The sequence below is a fragment of the Lagenorhynchus albirostris genome, chromosome 2 (genome assembly GCF_949774975.1).
Source record: "Lagenorhynchus albirostris chromosome 2, mLagAlb1.1, whole genome shotgun sequence".
NCBI lineage: Eukaryota > Metazoa > Chordata > Mammalia > Artiodactyla > Delphinidae > Lagenorhynchus > Lagenorhynchus albirostris.
In genome coordinates this window covers 53,072,774-53,093,465 of record NC_083096.1, presented here as the reverse complement: position 1 = coordinate 53,093,465, position 20,692 = coordinate 53,072,774, and the positions used below count along the sequence as shown (strand labels likewise).

Here is a 20,692-nt window from a genome sequence, read left to right as displayed (position 1 = left end):
GAAGAACACAGAAAACCCAAATTCCTAACTGTCTGGCATTCAGCTAGAGGAAGTCACTTAAGCTCTCAGAATCCTACGTTTCACTTGTATAGTATAACCTTTGTATCCTGGGGATATTGTAATAAAAAGGTCTCAAATAGGAACAAAAACCCAATGAGCTTATTGGAGGCTGCAGCAAGGCATGTGATCATGTTTGGCAAACTGTATAGTGCTATGCAAAATGAAAATAATATGTGCTCACTTTCTCCTGTTCAAGGGCCTTCCCTTTCTCTCTGGAATCAGGAAGTGCCATAGATGAATGAAAATGGAAAAGCACACACACAAAATAACATCTCAGTAATAACCAAAAGCATTTTGAAACCTCAGAGAAGATTCTTTTCAAGTTTGTGGTATAGTTTTATGTTCTGCTGTCCAGGGACCTCCGCAAAGGATGACCTGGACGTCGAAATGCTTGGTCTGGGAGTCTATTAAGTGTGTTTGTACCCAGCAGGCAGATTGAAGAGGGATTTCTTAAGCCCAAACAGTTCTGCACCAAGAAAACATTCTTTCAGTCTTACCCCTCACAAGTGGCCAGAAGTTAGATCCAGCAGTTAATGTGAAGGCTTTGGATGGAAAGCAATTGAGTATGCAGGACTGGTTTTCCACTCTATCAGTAAGTCTCAACCTATCTGCCTATCATCTATCTATCTATCTACCTATTATCTATCTACCTATATCTATCTAATCCATATTTTCTCTGTTTCAAAGTATTTTGCTGGAGAGTCACTGAGCTAATTTCACTGGCAAACATTTTATTTTTAGACTGTTCCTCAGTCCTGAGAATCAATTGCTTTTCTAAAAGATCTTGCCTCCTTTCTGATATCTAACTATACTTTGTCTTCTTCATAAAAGCCACATTCAAATTAATTTTATATTGCCCTGTAATACATAAATGCAATCTCCTTGTTAAAACAAATAATAAAACTTTACAAATAAAGCTTACAAGTCCCTTGACCTCTTAGCATCTTGGACTTTTCTCTTGGGCCATGCCTGGTCCTCATTTCAGATCTGAGTAGTCCCTGAGGAGGTGCATCTGGTGTGCTTTGTCCTGAAAGGGGCTGCTCTTCATATTGTACATTTGATGTGGTGATTAGAGGAGTGTCATACTTGTAGTGGCAAAGGTGACATGGGGTAGAATAAGCAGAGATTTGTGTTGACAAATTTTCTGCTCCGGCCAATACCTATTTTCACATTTAGGAACATAAAATCCATTATTTATTTCATAAAAAATAAAAATAGCCTAGACCATTATATACATTAAAATAGCTCTGCTTGGCTGTGGAAAGACCAGCTTATTATTTTCTTTATAATAAAATTTTTTTGGCTGCGTTGGGTCCTTGTTGCTGCACACGGGCTTTCTCTAGTTGTGGCGAGCAAGGGCTACTCTTCGTTGCAGTGTGCAGCCTTCTCATTGTGGTGGTGGAGTCTCTTGTTCCAGAGCATGGGCGCTAGGCACGCAGGCTTCAGTAGTTGTGGCTCACGGGCTCTAGAGCGCAAGCCAGCTAGTTGTGGCGCATGGGCTTAGTTGCTCCGCAGAATGTTGGATCTTCCCGGACCAGGCACTGAACGCATGTCCCCTGCATTGGCAGGTGGATTCTTTTTTTTTTTTTTTTAACATCTTTATTGGAGAATAATTGCTTTGCAATGGTGTGTTAGTTTCTGCTGTATAACAAAGTGAATCAGCTATATGTGTACATATATGCCCATATCACCTCCTCCTTGCATCTCCCTCCCACCCTCCCTATCCCACCCCTCTAGGTGGTCACAGAGCACCTAGCTGATCTCCCTGTGCTATGCGGCTGCTTACCACTAGCTATCTATTTTACATTTGGTAGTGTATATATAAGTCGATGCCACTCACTCACTTCGTCCCAGCATACCCTTCCCCCTCCCCATGTCCTCAAGTCCATTCTCTACAGCTGCGTCTTTATTCCTGTCCTGCCCCTACGTTCTTCAGAACCTTTTTTTCTTTTTTTAGATTCCATATATATGGGTTAGAATACGGTATTTTGTTTTCTATTTCTGACTTACTACACTCTGTATGACAGTCTCTAGGTCCATCCGCCTCACTAAAAATAACTCAATTTCGCTTCCTTTTATGGCTGAGAAATATTCCATTGCGTATATGTGCCACATCTTCTTTATCCATTCATCTGTCGATGGACACTTAGGTTGCTTCCATGTCCTGGCTATTGTAAATAGAGCTGCGATGAATACTGTGGTACATGACTCTTTTTGAATTATGGTTTTTACAGGGTATATGCCCAGTAGTCGGATTGCTGGATCAGATGGTGGTTCTATTTTTAGATTTTTAGGAACCTCCCTACTATTCTGCATAGTGGCTGTATTAATTTACATTCCCACCAATAGTGCAAGAGGGTTCCCTTTTCTCCACACCCTCTCCAGCATTTATTGTTTGTAGATTTTTTGATGATGGCCATTCTGACCAGTGCAATGTGATACCTCATTGTAGTTTTGAACTGCATTTCTCTAATGATTAGTGATGTTGAGCGTCCTTTCATGTGTTTGTTGGCAATCTGTATATCTTCTGTGGAGAAATGTCTATTTAGGTCTTCTGCCCATTTCTGGATTGGGTTGTTTGTTTTTTGGATACTGAGCTGCATGAGCTGCTTGTATATTTTGGAGATTAATCCTTTGTCAGTTGCTTCGTTTGCAAGTATTTTCTCCCATTCTGAGGTTGTCTTTTCGTCTTGTTTATGGTTCCTTTGCTTTGCAAAAGCTTTTAAGTTTCATTAGGTCCCATTTGTTTATTTTTGTTTTTATTTCCATTTTCTAGGAGGTAGCCAAAAAGAATCTTGCTGTGATTTATGTCATAGTGTGTTCTGCCTATGTATTCCTCTAAGAGTTTGATAGTATCTGGCCTTACATTTAGGTCTTTAATCCATTTTGAGTTTATTTTTGTGTATGGTTTTAGGGAGTGTTCTAATTTCATTCTTTTACATGTAGCTGTCCAGTTTTACCAGCACCACTTATTGAAGTGGCTGTCTTTCCTCCATTGTATATTCTTGCCTCCTTTATCAAGATAAGGTGACCATATCTTCTTGGGTTTCTCTGGGATTTCTATTCTGTTCCATTGATCTATATTTCTGTTTTTGTGCCAGTACCATATTGTCTTGATTACTGTAGCTTTGTAGTATAGTCTGAAGTCAGAGTGCCTGATTCCTCCAGCTCTGTTTTTCTTTCTCAAGATTGCTTTGGCTATTCAGGGTCTTTTGTGTTTCCATATAGACTGTGAAATTTTTGTTCTACTTCTGTGAAAAATGCCAGTGGTAGTTTGATAGGGATTGCATTGAATCTGTAGATTGCTTTGGGTAGTAGAGTCATTTTCACAATATTGATTCTTCCAATCCAAGAACATGGTATATCTCTCTGTCTGTTTGTATCATCTTTAATTTCTTCCATCAGTGTCTTATAGTTTTCTGCATATGGGTCTTTTGTCTCCTTAGTTAGGTTTATTCCTAGGTATTTTATTCTTTTTGTTGCAATAGTAAATGGGAGTGTTTCCTTAATTTCTCTTTCAGATTTTTCATCATTAGTTTATAGGAATGCAAGAGATTTCTGTGCATTAATTTTTTATCCTGCTACTTTACCAGATTCATTGATTAGCTCTAGTAGTTTTCTGGTAGCATCTTTAGGATTCTCTATGTAGAGTATCATGTCATGTGCAAACAGTGACAGTTTTACTTCTTCTTTTCCAATTTGGATTCATTTTATTTGTTTTTCTTCTATGATTGCTGTTGCTAAAACTTCCAAAACTATGTTGAATAATAGCGGTGAGACAGGCAACCTTGCCTTGTTCCTGATCTTAGTGGAAATGATTTCAGTTTTTCACCATTGAGAACAATGTTGGCTGTTGGTTTGTCATATATAACCTTTCTTATGTTGAGGTAAGTTCCCTCTATGCCTACTTTCTGGAGGCTTTTTATCGTAAATCGGTTTTGAATTTTGTCAAAAGCTTCTTCTGCATCTATTGAGATGATCATATAGTTTTTCTCCTTCAATTTTTTAATATGGTTTATCACACTGATTGATTTGCGTATATTGAAGAATCCTTGCATTCCTTGGATAAGCCCCACTTGATCATGGTGTATGATTCTTTTAATGTGCTGTTGGATTCTGTTTGCTAGTATTTTGTTGAGGATTTTGCATCTATGTTAATCAGTAATATTGGCCTGTAGTTTTCTTTTTTTGTGGCATCTTTGGCTTTGGTATCAGGGTGCTGGTGGCCTCATAGAATGAGTTTGGGAGTGTTCCTCCCTCTTCTATATTTTGAAAGATTTTAAGAAGGATAGGAGTTATCTCTTCTCTAAATGTTTGATAGAATTCATCTGTGAATCCATCTGTTCCTAGGCTTTTGTTTGTTGGAAGATTTTTAATCACAGTTTCAACTTCAGTGCTTGTGATTGGTCTGTCTATATTTTCTTTTTCTTCCTGGTTTAGTCTTGGAAGGTTGTGATTTTCTAAGAATTTTCCCATTTCTTCCAGGTTGTCCATTTTATTGGCATATAATTGCCTGTAGTAATCTCTCATGATCCTTTGTATTTCTGCAGTGTCAGTTGTTACTTCTCCTTTTTCATTCCTAATTCTATTGATTTGAGTCTTCTCTCTTTTTTTCTTGATTAGTCTGGCTAATGGCTTATCAATTTTGTTTATCTTCTCAAAGAAGCAGCTTTTAGTTTTATTGATCTTTTCTATCATTTCTTTCATTTCTTTTTCATTTATTTCTGATGTGATCTTCATGATTTCTTTCCTCTTGCTAACTTTGGGGTTTGCTTTTCTTTCTCTAATTGCTTTAGGTGTAAGGTTAGGTTGTTTATTTAAGATGTTTCTTGTTTCATCAGGTAAGATTTTATTGCTATAAACTTCCCTCTCAGAACTGCTTTTGCTGCATCCCATAAGTTTTGGATCATCGTGTTTTCATTGTCATTTGTTTCTAGGTATTTTTTGATTTCCTCTTTGATTTCTTCAGTGATCACTTCGTTATTAAGTAGTGTATTGTGTAGCCTCCATGTGTTTGTATTTTTTTCAGATTTTTTTCCTGTAATTGATATCTAGTCTCATAGCGTTGTGGTCGGAAAAGACACTTGATACGATTTCAGTTTTCTTAAATTTGCCAAGGCTTGATTTGTGACCCAAGATATGATCTATCCTAGAGAATTTTTCCATGAGAACTTTAAAAAACGTGTATTCTGTTGTTTTTGGCTGGATTGTCCTATAAATATCAATTAAGTCCATCTTGTTTAATGTATCATTTAAAGCTGTGTTTCCTTATTTATTTTCATTTTGGATGATCTGTCCATTGGTGAAAATGGGTTGTTAAAGTCCCCCACTATTATTGTGTTACTGTCTATTTCCCCTTTTCTGGCTGTTAGCATTTGCCTTATGTATTGAGGTGCTCCTATGTTAGGTGCATAAATATTTACAGTTGTTATATCTTCTTCTTGGATTGATTCCTTGATCCTTATGTAGTGTCCTTCTTTGTCTCTTTTAATAGTTTTTTGTTTGTTTGTTTGTTTTGTTTTTGCGGTACACGGGCCTCTCACTGTTGCGGCCTCTCCCGTTGCGGAGCACAGGCTCCGGATGCGCAGGCCCAGCGGCCACGGCTCACGGGCCTAGCCACTCCCCGGCATGTGGGATCCTCCCAGACCGGGGCACGAACCTACATCCCCTGCATCAGCAGGCAGACTCTCAACCACTGCGCCACCAGGGAAGCCCTCTTGTAATAACTTTTGTTTTAAAGTCTATTTTGTCTGATATGAGAATTGCTACTCCAGCTTTCACTTGATTTCCATTTGCATGGAATATCTTTTTCCATGCCCTCACTTGCAGTCTGTTTGTGTCTCTAGGTCTGAAGTGGGTCTCTTGTAGACAGCATTTCTACAGGTCTTTTTTTGCATCCATTCAGGCAGTCCTTTTCTTTTGGTTGTAGCATTTAATCCATTTACATTTACAGCAATTATTGATGTATATCTTCCTATTACCACTTTCTAATTGTTTTGGGTTTGTTTTTGTAGGCCTTTTCCTTCTCTTGTGTTTCCTGCCTAGAGAATTTCCTTTAGCATTTGTTGTAAAGCTGGTTTGGTAGTGCTGAGTTCTCATAGCCTTTGCTTGTCTGTACGGTTTTTTATTTTTCCTTCGAATCTGAATGAGATCCTTGCTGGGTAGAGTCATCTTGGTTGTAGGTTTTTCCCTTTCACCACTTTAAATATGTCCTGCCATTCCCTTCTGGCTCGCAGATTTTCTGCTGAGAAATCATCTGTTAACCTTATGGGAATTCCCTTGTATACTATTTCTTGCTTTTCCTTGCTGCTTTTATTATTTTCCCTTTGTATTTATTTTTTGATCGTTTGATTAATACGTGTCTTGGCATGTTTCTCCTTGGATTTATCCTCTATGGGACTCTCTGTGCTTCCTGTTCTTGATTGCCTATTTCCTTTCCCATATTAGGAAAGTTTTCAGCTATAATATCTTCAAATATTTTCTCAGTCCCTTTCTTTTTCTCTTCTTCTTTTGGAACCCTATAATTTGAATGTTGGTGCATTTAATGTTGTCCCAGAGGTCCTTGAGACTGTCCTCAATTCTTTTCATTCTTTTTCCTTTAATCGCTCTGCAGTAGTTATTTCCACTATTTTATCTTCCAGGTCACGTGTCCGTTCTTCTGCCTCAGTTTTTCTGCTATTGATTCCCTCTAGAGAATTTTAAATTTCATTTTTTGTGTTGTTTCTCATTGTTTGTTTGCTCTTTAGTTCTTCTAGGTCCTTGTTAAGCATTTCTTGTATTTTCTCCATTCTATTTCCAAGATTTTGGATCAACTTTACTATTATTACTCTGAATTCTTTTTCAGGTAGACAGCCTATTTCCTCTTCATTTGTTTGGTCTGGTGGGTTTTTACCTTGCTCCTTCATTTTCTGTGTATTTCTCTGTCTTCTCATTTCGGTTAACTTACTGCATTTGGGGTCTCCTTTTCGCAGGCTGCAGGTTCGTATTTCCCATTGTTTTTTGTGTTTGCCCCTAAACATAAATCTTTGGGTAAGGTTGGTTCAGTGGGTTATGTAGGCTTCCCAGTGGAGGGGACTGGTGCCTGTTTTCCAGTGGATGAGGCTGGATTTTGTTTTCCTGCGGGCAGGGCCTGGCATGCAGATTCTTAACCACTGCGCCACCTGGGAAGTCCAAGAGCAGCTTTTAAAAATATCTTCTTTGTTCACATAAAGTATACACTTTTAGTTTTCTAATTATACAGCCAATTCTAGAAATTTCTTTGTCTATATATACATAAAAATAGGTTTTTAATAAATGCATATTGAACTGAATTTTTAAAACTCTATTAAAATAGTTATATATACAAAGTATATTTTTCATATATCCCATTTATAAAGTAGAGATACATTCTATACCAAGAGCTTCAAGTATTACCAATTTCTATGGAAGCAGAACCTGGAGTATCAGTTCACATGTACAAGTGCCATTTTAAAAAAGCATATATGAAATTTTTTAGCCCATAAATTTCAGAAAAGTGTAATTCTCTATATACCAAAATATATGGTTGTATGTTTAATTTTAAAACTTTCTTCTTTATCATTGTCTTCCTGAAGTATAAACAGGATAAAAAATAATTCCTTTTTGGAAATAAGAATTACTGAGTCCTTACTAGATGGTAGGCACTCTCCTATGTGCTTTTACGTGATTTCATTTCATCCTCATAGTAGCCGCCTGAGATAGGTAGTATATCTGTTTCTCAGATGTGGAAGAGGCACCCTATGCTCAGAGAGGAGAGATGGATAGTTCAGATCTACCCAGCTAGTAAAGATGGAGTAAACCCAGGGTTCTGCCTGGCCAACACTCCCTCCAGAATGGTGAACTCACTTGATTCCCTTTACCGTGGCTCAGACTTGTCTCTGCTTTTGAGGTTCCAGTAGTTGTGTTAGAGTGTTATACTTCTTTGTGTCTGGTTGCTACTGTGAATCATATCAGGTATTCAGATGAGAATGAAGTTTGGCTACCTCTCTGTGTCACTGTGAGAGAAAATGCCCAAGACTTGGCATCTAGTACCATGATCAAACCCTTGTCTCTCGTTGCTTTGTGTATCCCAACATTTCTCTGCTGATGTCTCACCTGTGGTTTTCCTACTTAAGCCACGGACTGGAAATCCTGGCATAGCTGCTTCCCACAAGTCAAGGCACAGAGACACTGCCACCAAGAGCAGGCTTTAAGGTTCAAAGTGATTTGGGATTCAAAGACCCGTAGAGCAAGGAGATGCAAAACGAGATGGAGGTTTTGGGCATGGGCCCTCAAGATGGAGAAATCCACACCATAAGGCCTACAAATTAGCTTCAGGTGGGTGGTGACTATTTTGGGACCCAACAGACGGTGGGAAAACTGAGCTCTCCTGTTGCTCATTGAAGCCATTCCATTCTTCGAGTCTGAGACCTACTGAGGTAAAGCCACCAGGTACTTGTTTGGACTCTGTTTGTTCCTGGCTCAGGAAACAACCCAGAGCTTTCTTCCAGTACTCAGGTCTCTTTTGTGGTGTGTGAAAAGGAAGAGGTTGTGGGAGTTCCCAGGGCACTTCGATGTCATTTGGGGCTGGGGTTGAGGGCTTTGCATTAGGCTCCTGGTTACCTTATGGTGTGTTTCATGTCTAGCCCTCATCCAGCCAGGAACAAAGGACCTCGTATTGCAAGCCATAACCTATGGGTCTGGAAGTTTCTTAAGTTATAAAGAAATATTTATTACTTCAAAGAGGGGAAATGAAAAGGGGGAAAAAAAGACACTGTAAAAAAAGAGTGTGGCTGGTCTTTCCCTCAAAGGAGGAAAGGAAGAAGGGAGAGTTGTGCTACATTGACCACTGAAAATCATAAAATCACCCTAATTGAGCCAGCAGTGCAAATGGACACTCTATAAACACACCACCAAGGCTCAGGAAAAAATCAGTCTCCGGACAAGGAAGAATTCTTATTAAAATGGAAAACATGTTTTACTCTCCTGCTCCCCATTTTAAGAAAAGACCTCTGCCATCAGATGGTGTACCCTGCTCTGACACTGAGGACAGTTTTTCTGGAGCTTTATCCCCTTCAGAACCTGATGAAAAGCTAGAGAAATACACACAGAAGGTTGTACAGTCCAGCACCAGATTCTAATAATGCAACAACCATCCAACACCAGGGAAGACTGGAGTTAATTCTCAATAGAAGTTAAGAGTAATGTTGAGCTATAGGAAATAAAAGTAGAATTACTACATCAAATAATTTCAATATGGAAAATAAGTTCTCCAGGTCATTCCCCAATCTCTGAGGTGTTTTCTTTTATATTAAAGGATTTCCAGGGACAAAACAGCCATAGTTTACTGTGAAAGACTGTTTCTTTGTTAATTAGTCTAGCCATCTAGGTATATTTCTTATAGATAACTGAATTTTCATTGTTGGCTTATTCTTCAGCCATGGATAGGGTATATGGGCTTGAGGCACCAAAAGAATAAGAATAAACAGTTTGGCAGCTTCTAATCTCAGAAGCAACCGAATCTTCAATAGCTTCTCTCCCATGGCATAGTTCAAAAGCTAAGTGAGAGGTTCTGATAAAAACTTTAGGGGAGAGATAAGGAGATAGGGAAGGATAATTAGCTATGCCAGTTCAGAACAAAGTGTTAGCAAGGTGATACTCTTGTCCACGTCTCTCACTTTGGAGATAGGGAGGTAATGTCTACCTATGCTGTAGTTTACTGTCTCCAGAGATGGTCTATTTGAGTGATCTTTTTGAGAAATTTAAAGAAAGATTCAAGTGACAAGCAATTGGTTGACATAAAAAGTCTCATAAAAAGATAGGCAGCTCAGTAGCTGAAAGTTATCTTCTTTCCAGCTAATTTTGACTTTTGATGTGACTGTGGCTATCTTTCTGTGCCTACTCCATGTTTTTTCCCATTGTAAAGGAGAAGGGAGCTCTTTATGAATGGTGAGCTATTTGAGAAGTATAAAAATAGTGTGACACGTGCCTTGATAGCCCACTGGAAATAATGGCTCGTACATGTATGTGCTTATGCCTAGGTTTGTTTCAATAGACCAGGAGTGGCCACAGCAATTTTCATTTTCTTGACATCTGATGGCCTGGTGCCTGGGGAACGTCAGCGGCCAACAGTGACCCTTTACCTGACCGATTTCAGTGGAAACAACCACTCTCTTGGTGAGTCTGACAGTTATCCCTTTAAGACCACTAGAGGACAATCCATTAGACCCAGGAATCAGCTTGATGTCTCTCTCTGATATTGTTTGAGACCTTGCTTACATCATACAGTTATTGAGAAGATAAAATGAATACTAGATATGGAAACTTGGTACTACATGAAAGACTTAAAATATTATTCATCTCCTTGTTTCTCTTCAGGAAGCTATGAACTGTCATGCCAGCATAACCCACTGGTTATCAATGTAACCCATCACTCGAACGTCCTCTTCCACCATACCACCTCAGTGCTGCTGAATTTCTCATCCCCACTGGTGGGCATCTCAGCAGTGGCTCTAAGGACATCCTCCATCATAAGTCCTTCAGCTTCCAACAACTGCATCCCAGAGCACGAGGGGCAAAATCATCAGGGACAGAGGTACAAAGTCCCCTTTCTTCCTTTTTTTCTTTCTTTTTGTTGTGATGTGTTGCTATCATTTTCATACATACTATTGTATATATAGTGGGTGCTTGTTCACTAACTAAAAATGGGTCTAAGAACTTCTAAAAAGACTTAAGAAGCAAGCAAAGAACAATTCATAGAAGGCACACTTGCGTTTTATATTTTGCTCTTCTTTCCTTAGCTGAGAATAATGTTTATGTAAATATTTATCATCTTTAAGGTCGTAAAATCTTTTTTACATATAAAACCACTGCCTTCACATCAACATTGTTATGTAAACTGCCAAAAATTCTCTGCCAAAAACTCAATGTTCCCTAAGCGATGTATATTTTTTCACTTGTTCCCACCTGGACAGTGTATATAGCAAGTTTAACAATTAGTTTCTAAGGCATGTCATATAATCAATTAGATTTACATATGGAAATCAGGACTACATTAGCTATATGTGCCCTTCTGTGGACATCTGTAATTGTCATCTAGATAGCATTTCCTGGACTCTCAGCTCCTGCTAGTAAGGAACTGTTCTTCATAGCATTGGTATGCCCAAGGTTGGCCCTGATGGGGCAAGGAGCAAGCCAAACACAGTAATCTGTGCTGCACTTGGGCTGGACTCATTCTATGAATGGTCTAATCAGTTGAGTGGCACTGTAGGTAACAGGGTTTGTTCCCTCAAGGAGTGAAGTGTCAGGCAATTGGGATCCTGGTCACAAAAGCTGGAGTTGCAGGCAGCACTCCATCACCAAGGAGGAACTCTGATACCACCTTGCCCAACCTAGGTATCCCAGAAACCCAACCTTGATTAGGGAATAAGTGTAGGCAGTACTAATATAGTATATTAGTTATCTTTTGCTGTGCAGCAAATTATAGCAAAATTTAGTGGCTTATCACGGTTTCTGTCAGAGAGGAATCTGGGTGCAACTCAGCTAGGTGCCTCTGGCTTAGAGTCTCTTAAGAGGTTGCCATCAGCTGTGGGCTAAGCGTGCAGTAACCTCAAGGCTCGAGTGGAGCTGGAGAATTCACTTCCAAGTTCACTCATGTGGCTGTGGCAAGCCTCAGGAGATCTGCATCCAAACTCACTCACACAGGTGCTGGCAGTGGGCACACTCACATAGGCATGGCTCAGTTCCTTGCCATGTGGGCGTCTCCATAAGGTGCCTGAGTGTCCTTATGACATGGCGGCTAATAATCCAAAAAATAAAGAGAACCAGAGAGGGTGAGTACACGAGAGTCTGCCCAGAAAGGAAGCCAGTCTTTTTATAACATAATGTTGGAATTGACAACCCATTACTTCTGGTATATTCTGTTGATTAGAAATGAGTCAGTTAGTCCAGCCCATACTCAAGAGGAGGGATGTGCATCAAGGCACGAGTCATTAGGTGCCATTTATCACATGCAGTAATAGTAGTTTATGTTAATCAAGCACTAACTATGTGTCAGACATTGTTGTAAGTGCTAGGAAGGGATAGGGTCTAGGTAATGGACATTGCAACACTAGGTAGTTCATCTGCAACTTTTAAGTCTCCTTAGTGAGCAAAAGTCTTCAAATATTAATGTAAGAATGTAGACTATTAAAATATCATTTTTTACTAGAATTGTTGCCTCTGTCTCATGTGTTTTCCAATTATTTTCTCTATTGGTTCTACCTCTGGCCTCAAGCCATACAGAATTTCTTTCAGGTCCCTGAAACATGTGTTCTTGTTGAGCTCCATGTCTTTGCACACAATGTTCCTACTTTCTTGAATGCTGTCCAGTACTTCTTCGCTTCAACTCACACTTGACCATCATGATTCACCTTCGTCTATGAATTTTTGGCAAACTCCCTCCCTGTTTCCATAGGACATTGTACACAACCCATGCTTTACAAAGGCAGCTATCACATAAATATACCTATTTATTTATTTGTTATTCTTTCCCACTCTGAGCTCCCTGCAGTAGGAATTCTGCTCAGTATCTCTCAGTACCTACTAAAGGCCCTGGTGCATAAGAGGTGTCAGAAACTGTGCATTGAATGACAGTTACGGATTTTATCTCTCAATCTTCCACGGGACAGAACTGAACAAGCAAAGCAAAAAGGAAGTCACAACCTCTGTAGACCCCAAGGGACAAGAATTCCCCTCACAGCAACAGCTGTGAAGTTTTGACAAAGAAGTTGATTAATTATGGTCACTGCTGCTAGTTCTTCACTTATTTTCATTTGGCACTGTGGGAAAAACAAGTTTTATACGCATGCATGCAAACCAGTAGAAATAAGATATGATTCTCCAGTTTACACAGAGTGTATCTGGAATGCACGAGAATTTCCAAACCACATGTGACTGACAGGAGCCATGCAAATTGGCTTTTCCTTTTCGGCCAGAAAATCAGTGCAATATAGTAAATTTTGATACACAGGGAACCTAATAGATCCCGCATATTTTCTTTGTGGACAGATTTAAAATCTAAATCCCTATGTATTCTCAAAGAGTAGAAGTCTTTTAGCATCTTTGTATCAATCACAGTTGTAAATGTAGATAGACCATAATATGAAACCCTCAAATTCTGGGCATAGTGAGAGGGATTCCTGGCTACCTCCTTCTTACCCTTATGACCTGAATTACATTAATACTAAAATGGGCACGGGAGAGCTGACAGATGCCTGGCAGTAGAAGATGTTTTATCCATTTTGTATTTAACCATTAATGACCAATGGTCTGTCCTCCTACAACACTTTATCCTTAAACCAGCCTGACTGACCCACAGAATCTCAGCTGAAGGCCAGTAAACCTAAGTCTGGCTCTCCAGTGACATTCATGATCCTTACCTTGGACCATTTGACTTTGATCTTTCTCTTCATCTTGTTTCCCATTCTGCTATGATGGCTACCCAGCTTATGACCCTTTGGGCTTAGTCTACTGATAATGAATGCCTTAGTCCCGAAAACCGACTTTAGTGTTCTTGGTTTTGGTCACCAGTGCCCAGTAAGAGCTGAATTCATTCTTACTCTCTGGCTATTTCCTGCCCTAGCCACCTTGGGGAAAGGTCCTGCATAACCTTCCACAGTATCCCATGAGTTGGAGTGTCAGGCAGATCCCCAACCATTCCAGGATTGTGTTGATGGCTTGGGGAAGTGGGAACCATCTTTTTGATTAATACAGTGGGATTTTGAATGTGTCCAAGATACAATCCTGGCACTAATAGGTTAATTTTCCTAAATGAGTGGATTAGCTTGCAGATAATCAGGGCTCATGTTATTACTTTGGAAATTCACAAGGTCAGGTCTAGAAGAATTTACTAACAGGCAAGAATTGCTGATGGGCATGTGTTTCTCCTACAACAGGATTCTGTTTTTTCAGTCACATGAATACAATGAAAACATTAGTTGCAACTTCTCTGACCCTACCTGATGGTATATCCATCAGATACCCCAGTGTTGAATCTTCTGAAGATGAAGGATATTATCGCCTTTTTCAGGACATAGGCTGATAGCAGTGGTTGAAACTTCTGATCACTCATTTCTTTTCAGCATTTGTACTTTCCTTTTATTGATTTTTCTATCTACCTGCTCTATAAAAGGTTGAGAATACAGTATAACCTTCCAGACAGTTGTGCTTCTTTCCATTCTTCCTTGTATTTCAAATAGTTCTGGCTTTTTGTAATTTCATATAACATAATTAGGTGTATAAATGCTTGTGACTGTTTTATTTTTATTAGGATCAAAGCTCTTGCCAACCCTTTTGCCCCTTTCAAAGGTTAAGCCTTTGTATTATGCTTTGTCTGGAATGAAAATTTCCATCCCTGCTTTCCTTTTGTTTGTATTTGTTTGATAAATGTTTGCCTCTGTTTTATTTTTAACCTTTCTCTATCTTCACTGCCAGTGAGGCCAGGGCACATTGCTTTACTGCACTCTTTACAAAGACAGTAGGATTTCACTGTGTAAAACTACTCCAAGCTTTTATTCTGAAATTTTATCTCATGGTCCTCAAGCCTGTAGTATTCTTTAGGACTCTGTAGCATTCTTACCTTTGCGACAGTTATCTCCCAGGATTCAATGGCCTTTGCCAATGGTTCTCCCTTCTCCCCACTTGCTTCTACCTCACCCCACCAAGACCCTTATACTTCCTGACCGGAAATCTTGAAATGAGTAAAGAAAGGGTACTGATGAAGACTGATGGATAGAGAACAGAACTGTGACCCCTGAAAAGTAGTGCCCAGCTCTCTGGTCTTTACAGGGGCCAGGGAATGAAGAAAGAGTGACCTGTTTGCCTCTTTTCTTTTAGTATGGCTCTATTCTTTCTCTGCTTTGCTTTTTTCAGAAAACAAAACAAGAAATGCATGTTTTGGCTTCTGGTGATATTTCTCAATTCAACTCCAATACATTTTGAAATCAGGAGAAAAATCCTCAGAGTCCAGCTATCCACCTTGGTTTTTGGTATTGATAAGAGTTTTCATATTTTTCTGTACTGTTGGTATTTAAGTGGGAAACAGGGAGAAATTACCTCAGAGTATTCTTGTGAGATTACCTGAGAATGATCCATTTGGAGTTTGTAGCACATTCAAACACCAGGCGGGAGGACAGCCCAGGCAGTTTCCACACCATTTCCCATCTTTATCATTTTTACCATCCTCCTGTTACAAGTTATTGCTTCTCACCTCTAAATCCACCCTTATCACCCTAACTCGTAGTACTAGAGCAGGATTTTATTGATATTTATCCTTTGCTGACTGGCACAGTGTTAACTTTTGTCAACAGAGGGTTCTGGAAACACACTGTAAGAGAAAGGGTCTTCTCTTCCTGGTTTTGATGTACTTTCTTCTCTCTGGCTGCTGTGATGGGCTCAGCAGTGGTGTGCAGGACACCTGTGGTCAAGTACAGCAGGAGTTTGGATTCCCAGTTGGCTGTTCACAGCAATAGCCAAAGATGATAGCTCGGTAATTGGTAATTGTGGTCCCACTGCGTGTCATTGATTATTAGCATCCCATTTCCCATTGACAAGTAGCTCAGCATTGTACTCAAGCCCAAAGGCACAACCAAACAGATTCCCAAATTCTATCTTTGTGACTCTATCTCCTACTACCATTTCCAGTTCCATTGTTTCAGTCAGTCAGTCAGGACACGGTAATTAGAATAGAGGAAGATTAATATAAATAACTATTGACTAGTAACAGAGGATTAACTACTAAATGGTAAAGAGAACCCTAACATAGAAGAATGGTAGATAAAGGGAGCGATCATTACTTTTAGGGATGAGGGAAGGGTATCCAAGGAAGAGTACCTGACCCCCTCCAAGGCTGTGATTTTGATCTCATTGGAGAGGGTGGAGCAGTGGCACACTGGGCAACAGAGAAGTTTGCTGAGGTTTCATAGGCTGAGACTGGCAATCAAGAAACCACCCACTGGGGTGCTGATCGAAGCTCATAAAGAAGCTGTCTGTTGAGGTGCTCTTGGGACTTTATGGAAAGCTGTCATTGGGGCGCTGCTAAAACTTTCTGGGAGGTCACCTGCTGGGCACTGATGAAACTTGATGGGAAGCCACCCATTGGGGTGCTGCTGAAACTTTGTGGGAAGTCATTCACTGGGGTACCTTTGCTGGGAAGCCAGCTGCAGTGCTGGTAGAACTGCTGGGACATGCAGGGTGTCACTGAAACTCATTAGGGGGTGAGCACCACTAGACCGAGGCTGTGTTGGACATCAAAGAGCTGCAGAATCAAGAAGAAAAAGCACGTAGGAATCAAGAAGAAACACCCCTTCCTCCTGCAGTGTCTCTCCAGTTACGTCTACTGGGAAAATGTGACATCGTGCTAAATGGCAAAAGAGCAATATTTGCATGGTCCATCTCTAGTATCGCAAAGCAGGGCAATGAAGGTGGAGATTTGGAACTGAGAGGGAATAAGCTGATAACTGGCAGAAAATATCTTGTCAAGTAACCATGAAGAAACCCCTTCTCTCTGCCTTGTATGTTCCAGATTAAGATTTTCTTTAAGTTCCTGGTTTTAATACTGAAACCAATTTTCAATATAACTTTTAAGTAGACTGACCTAACTGGAAATGCGTATTTTCTTTTTTTAATGCTTTGAACTTATTTTAAGTCCAAGGCAAACATAAAGTATAAATATCTCTAGCTTATTCAGTATAAATCCACGTTCTGATTGAGAGGGAAAACAAGTAATAGATACTCATAAATATAAAACTATAGTGGGTTCTGAGGTTTACCTTAAACTATAGGTTATCAAAGCCAAGTATTCTAATATAAAATTGAATAGGACATTAATCTTTTTAAATGAACATCCATGTGGAAACCTGAGTTATTTCTTCTCTCTCTCTCTCTTGTTCTCACATTCTTTCTCACTCACTGTATATAGTCATGTTTGATCCTTCTTATCTTTGTGGATAATTGAGAGTTGAGTTGTGTACAAATTTATGTCTAAAACAGTGAATATGTGTGTGTGTATACACATTGTATATACATTGCCATATTTTATTTCACATAGTAGAAAGGCTTCTGAAAAATTTAATGTAGACTGATTTGTAAAACTAATTATTCTATATGGGGTGTGTGTGTGTGTGTGTGTGTGTGTGTGTGTGTGTGTAGAAAGAGGCAGACTATTCATCATTCAAAAAATATTTATTAAGTGCCTACAATATGCCAGGAATCATTTTTCAGTTGAGGAAACTGAGACTCAGTGTGTACAAATTCACCTTATTTAAAACTAGCAAAACTAAGAGTAGTATCAAAGTAATTTGTTTTTAGTAAAGAAAGTTTTCATTATAGGAACGAAAAGCTGTTTTAGAAACATACTCATGTGACACGGAGGTAGAGAACAAACGTGTGGACACCAAGGAGGGAAAGAGGGTGGTGGTGGTGGGGTGAATTGGGAGATTGGGATTGACATATATACGCTAATATGTGTAAAATAGATAACTAATAAGAACCTGCTGTATAGCACAGGGAACTCCACTTCGCTGTACAGTAGAAACTAACACAACATTGTAAAACAACTATACCTCAACAACAACAACAAAATTAATTAATTAATTATTTTTAAAAAGAAATATACTCATGTCTATTACTCTCCAAGAAATCCTTCCACCCTCCCACAAACTCTTATTTGGACTGCGGTAAGAAGATTTTAACTGGCCCTGGAATAATTAAAGAGCACCCGTATTTTAGATATGTCTATGCAAATGGCATATTTATTTTGAGGAATCCATGAAACCAAGAAATGTAGATGTGGGCTCCAAGTAATGCAGGTGATCTGGTGATATTTGATGGAGTAGGTAATAAATGGTGGAATTGTAAGGATATTTTGGACTTTTGGAAAAGTTCAGGAAATGAATTATCTAGTGGGGCAATTTTATGGGCAGAATCCAGGGGATTTGGGGTCATTAGAAAAAGAGAAAATTTGTCCCAGCTCCTATGCAGTCCTAGCCCAGACAAAAAGAATCTTATTCCTCGAGGAGAGAAAATCAGAAAAGAAATATTCCGTTCTCTTGGAGATTAGAAGTACAGGTAAGCCAGAAGGAAGACTACAATTTAAAGCCTGGTTTGTGTATGTATTAGTTTTCTGCAGCTTAAACCAATACACATTTATACTCTCACAGTTTCTGAAATTCAAGATTTTAGGCCAGGCTTAACTGGGTCCTCTGTAGGCATTTGGTCCCCAAATGCTGCCAGACTGAGGGCCTGTTTCCTGCTGGATGTTGCACAGATGCTGTCCTCAGTTCCTTACCCCATAGCCATCTCCATGGGGCAGCTCACACTTGGCAATTTGTTTCTTCAAAGCCATAAAGAGAGAGTCTCTCAGCAAGAGTACCTTTCAATCTTAGGTTGTGTACTCAGAAGTGACATTGTCACCTTTGCCATATTCATTTGGTTAGAAGTAAGTCACTGGTCCCACCCGCACTCAAGCTGAGAGAATTACACAAGGTTGTGGATTCTATGAGGCTGGAATAATGTCCACCAAAATACGTTAGGCTGGACTAGTGTGCATAGACCTTGGAGTTACAAGGATCTCGCTGCATGTGTCTCATGGCCTGATAGAGCCACACACTCTACTGATGTAGTTTCAACTTACTAGGCAGCTTGGGTCACAAGGGACATGTGAGGAATTTGCATGCAGGAAAAAAGCATGAGGGAAGAACAATGATTCCCAGAGTAAGGTCTTTCTTATAGGGATTCCCCAGTTCTTGGTAGGTGGATTATCTAAACAGCCTTTTACCAGAGAATGTCCTCCCAATACTTCATTATCTAGGTCCACCACATCCATTTTATGACTGATCCATTTCCACATTTTATTCCCAAGTTCATTTTCCCTTTTTCCTAAGCCACCTTCTCAATAGCTCATCCAGAATTGTTACAGTGTTCATTAAAGTGAAAAACAATCAGTAATATCAATTGGGTTTCCTAGAAAAATCATAAAATTATTTTAAAAATCTAAAAATAAAAAAGTGGTTATTATTTAAATGATCTGTATTCTGACTCTTTTCATAATGTAGGACAATTGAGGGTTAATTTATTTAGCAATTTGGGTCTAGTGAAATGTGGTTATATATGTGTAAGTGTGTGTGTGTATGTATTTTATTTTACACAAGGCAATCTTTTGGAGAAGATTAATATGCATTGAATTATATAACTAAATTTTTAAATGATTTAACTTTTTAAATGATTGTGCCATTCAGGAAGGCATTATTTTTTAAGTAAAATATAAATATTTTTGTAAACAGCAGTGTCATCCCCAGATTTTCTCTTCTCTTTCTTTCCTTTTATCTTTTCTGCATAAATCTGGATTTTCCTCTTTAGTTAAAGCAAACTGAGCATGAGCACATAAAGTCTGAGTCAAGAGGAAATAATGAACACACACATTGTGTGTGTATGATTGTATATTCAAGGCAACAGCTCTTAAGCAGAATTTATCTTTTGCATTAAAAACATTTACTATTTGGCTGTTACTGTGGACATCAGTGAGAGTTCAGCCTCCAACTCTTTTATACTTGACGTAATGCCTGACATAAGTAACATACCTGCCATGTTTTGTTAATCATGCTTGTGTAAAGAAAAGAATCAGGTAATTAAAAATGAGTAGGGACTTCCCTGGTGGCACAGTGGTTAAGAATCTGCCTGCCAATGAAGAGGACATGGATTCGATCCCTGGTCAGGGAAGATCCCATATGCCTCGGAGCAACTAAGCCCGTGCGCCACAACTACCGAGCCTGTGCTCCACGACTACTGAAGCCCGAGCGCCTAGAGCCCATGCTCCACAACAAGAGAAGCCACCACAATGAGAAGCCCACGCACCACAACAGAGAGTAGCCCCCGCTCGCCACGGGGCGAGAAAGCGCATGCACAGCAACGAAGACCCAACACAGCCAAAAATAAATAAATAAATAAATTTATTTTTAGAAATGAGTAATCAAAGAATAGTGTATAGCTGATTTGGTTTGAAGTGCCTCAGGATGCACAGAGGCCTACAAATTTATGTACATGTATATTAGTTTAGTCACTTTGTTTTCTCTGTGGAGCCTCTGTTCTTCAGATTCTGTTTCCTGAAGCAGGGACTGTAAAAAATAAATAATTCAGGGAGAAAAGCCAACAGTCAGCCACCACCAAATAACTCATATCTTTCCATTTGCGATTCACACGCAAACTTCGGTAACACGCAGGGTTAATGCTGTCTCAGGCTGGCTCCCCTCAGCTGCCTTGCCTCTTCAGATCCCCCCTTTGAATGACATTGCTGTGCTGTGACACAAAAGATATGTTTAGCCTTAGAAAGCTAATCTTGAAAAGGTGGATCTGCTGACCAAGAAGATAGCACCTTCATCAGTAAGTCAAGTATAGAGGATTTCTGGGTCACCCTCCATTGTCCGTGGAGAATTCTTGGCAGACGTGGGATTTTGGTTGGGGAGTGGAGGGATGTGGTAGAAAGGAAAGCATCTTTTCCATAGAATTCACTTCTATGACTTTTATAACCCCCAGAGAATTTCTGGGAGCAAGTGGCTGTGTTTTCCATTCGGAAGGTGTTGGGACTCCTCAGGTGTAAAAA

At 39.5% G+C, this 20,692-nt stretch overlaps 1 protein-coding gene across 4 annotated transcripts in view; it reads left to right on the top strand.

Annotated features, from left to right (window-relative positions):
* The window catches only part of PAPPA2 (pappalysin 2), a 285,263-nt gene that overhangs the window by 172,164 nt on the left and 92,407 nt on the right, over positions 1 to 20,692 (top strand). For all 4 annotated transcript variants that reach the window (XM_060132723.1, XM_060132713.1, XM_060132703.1 and 1 more), the window contains exons 12-13: positions 10,098 to 10,233; positions 10,435 to 10,651. In XM_060132723.1, the coding sequence (XP_059988706.1) occupies positions 10,098 to 10,233; positions 10,435 to 10,651 (353 nt within the window). The remainder of the gene's footprint in view (positions 1 to 10,097; positions 10,234 to 10,434; positions 10,652 to 20,692) is intronic.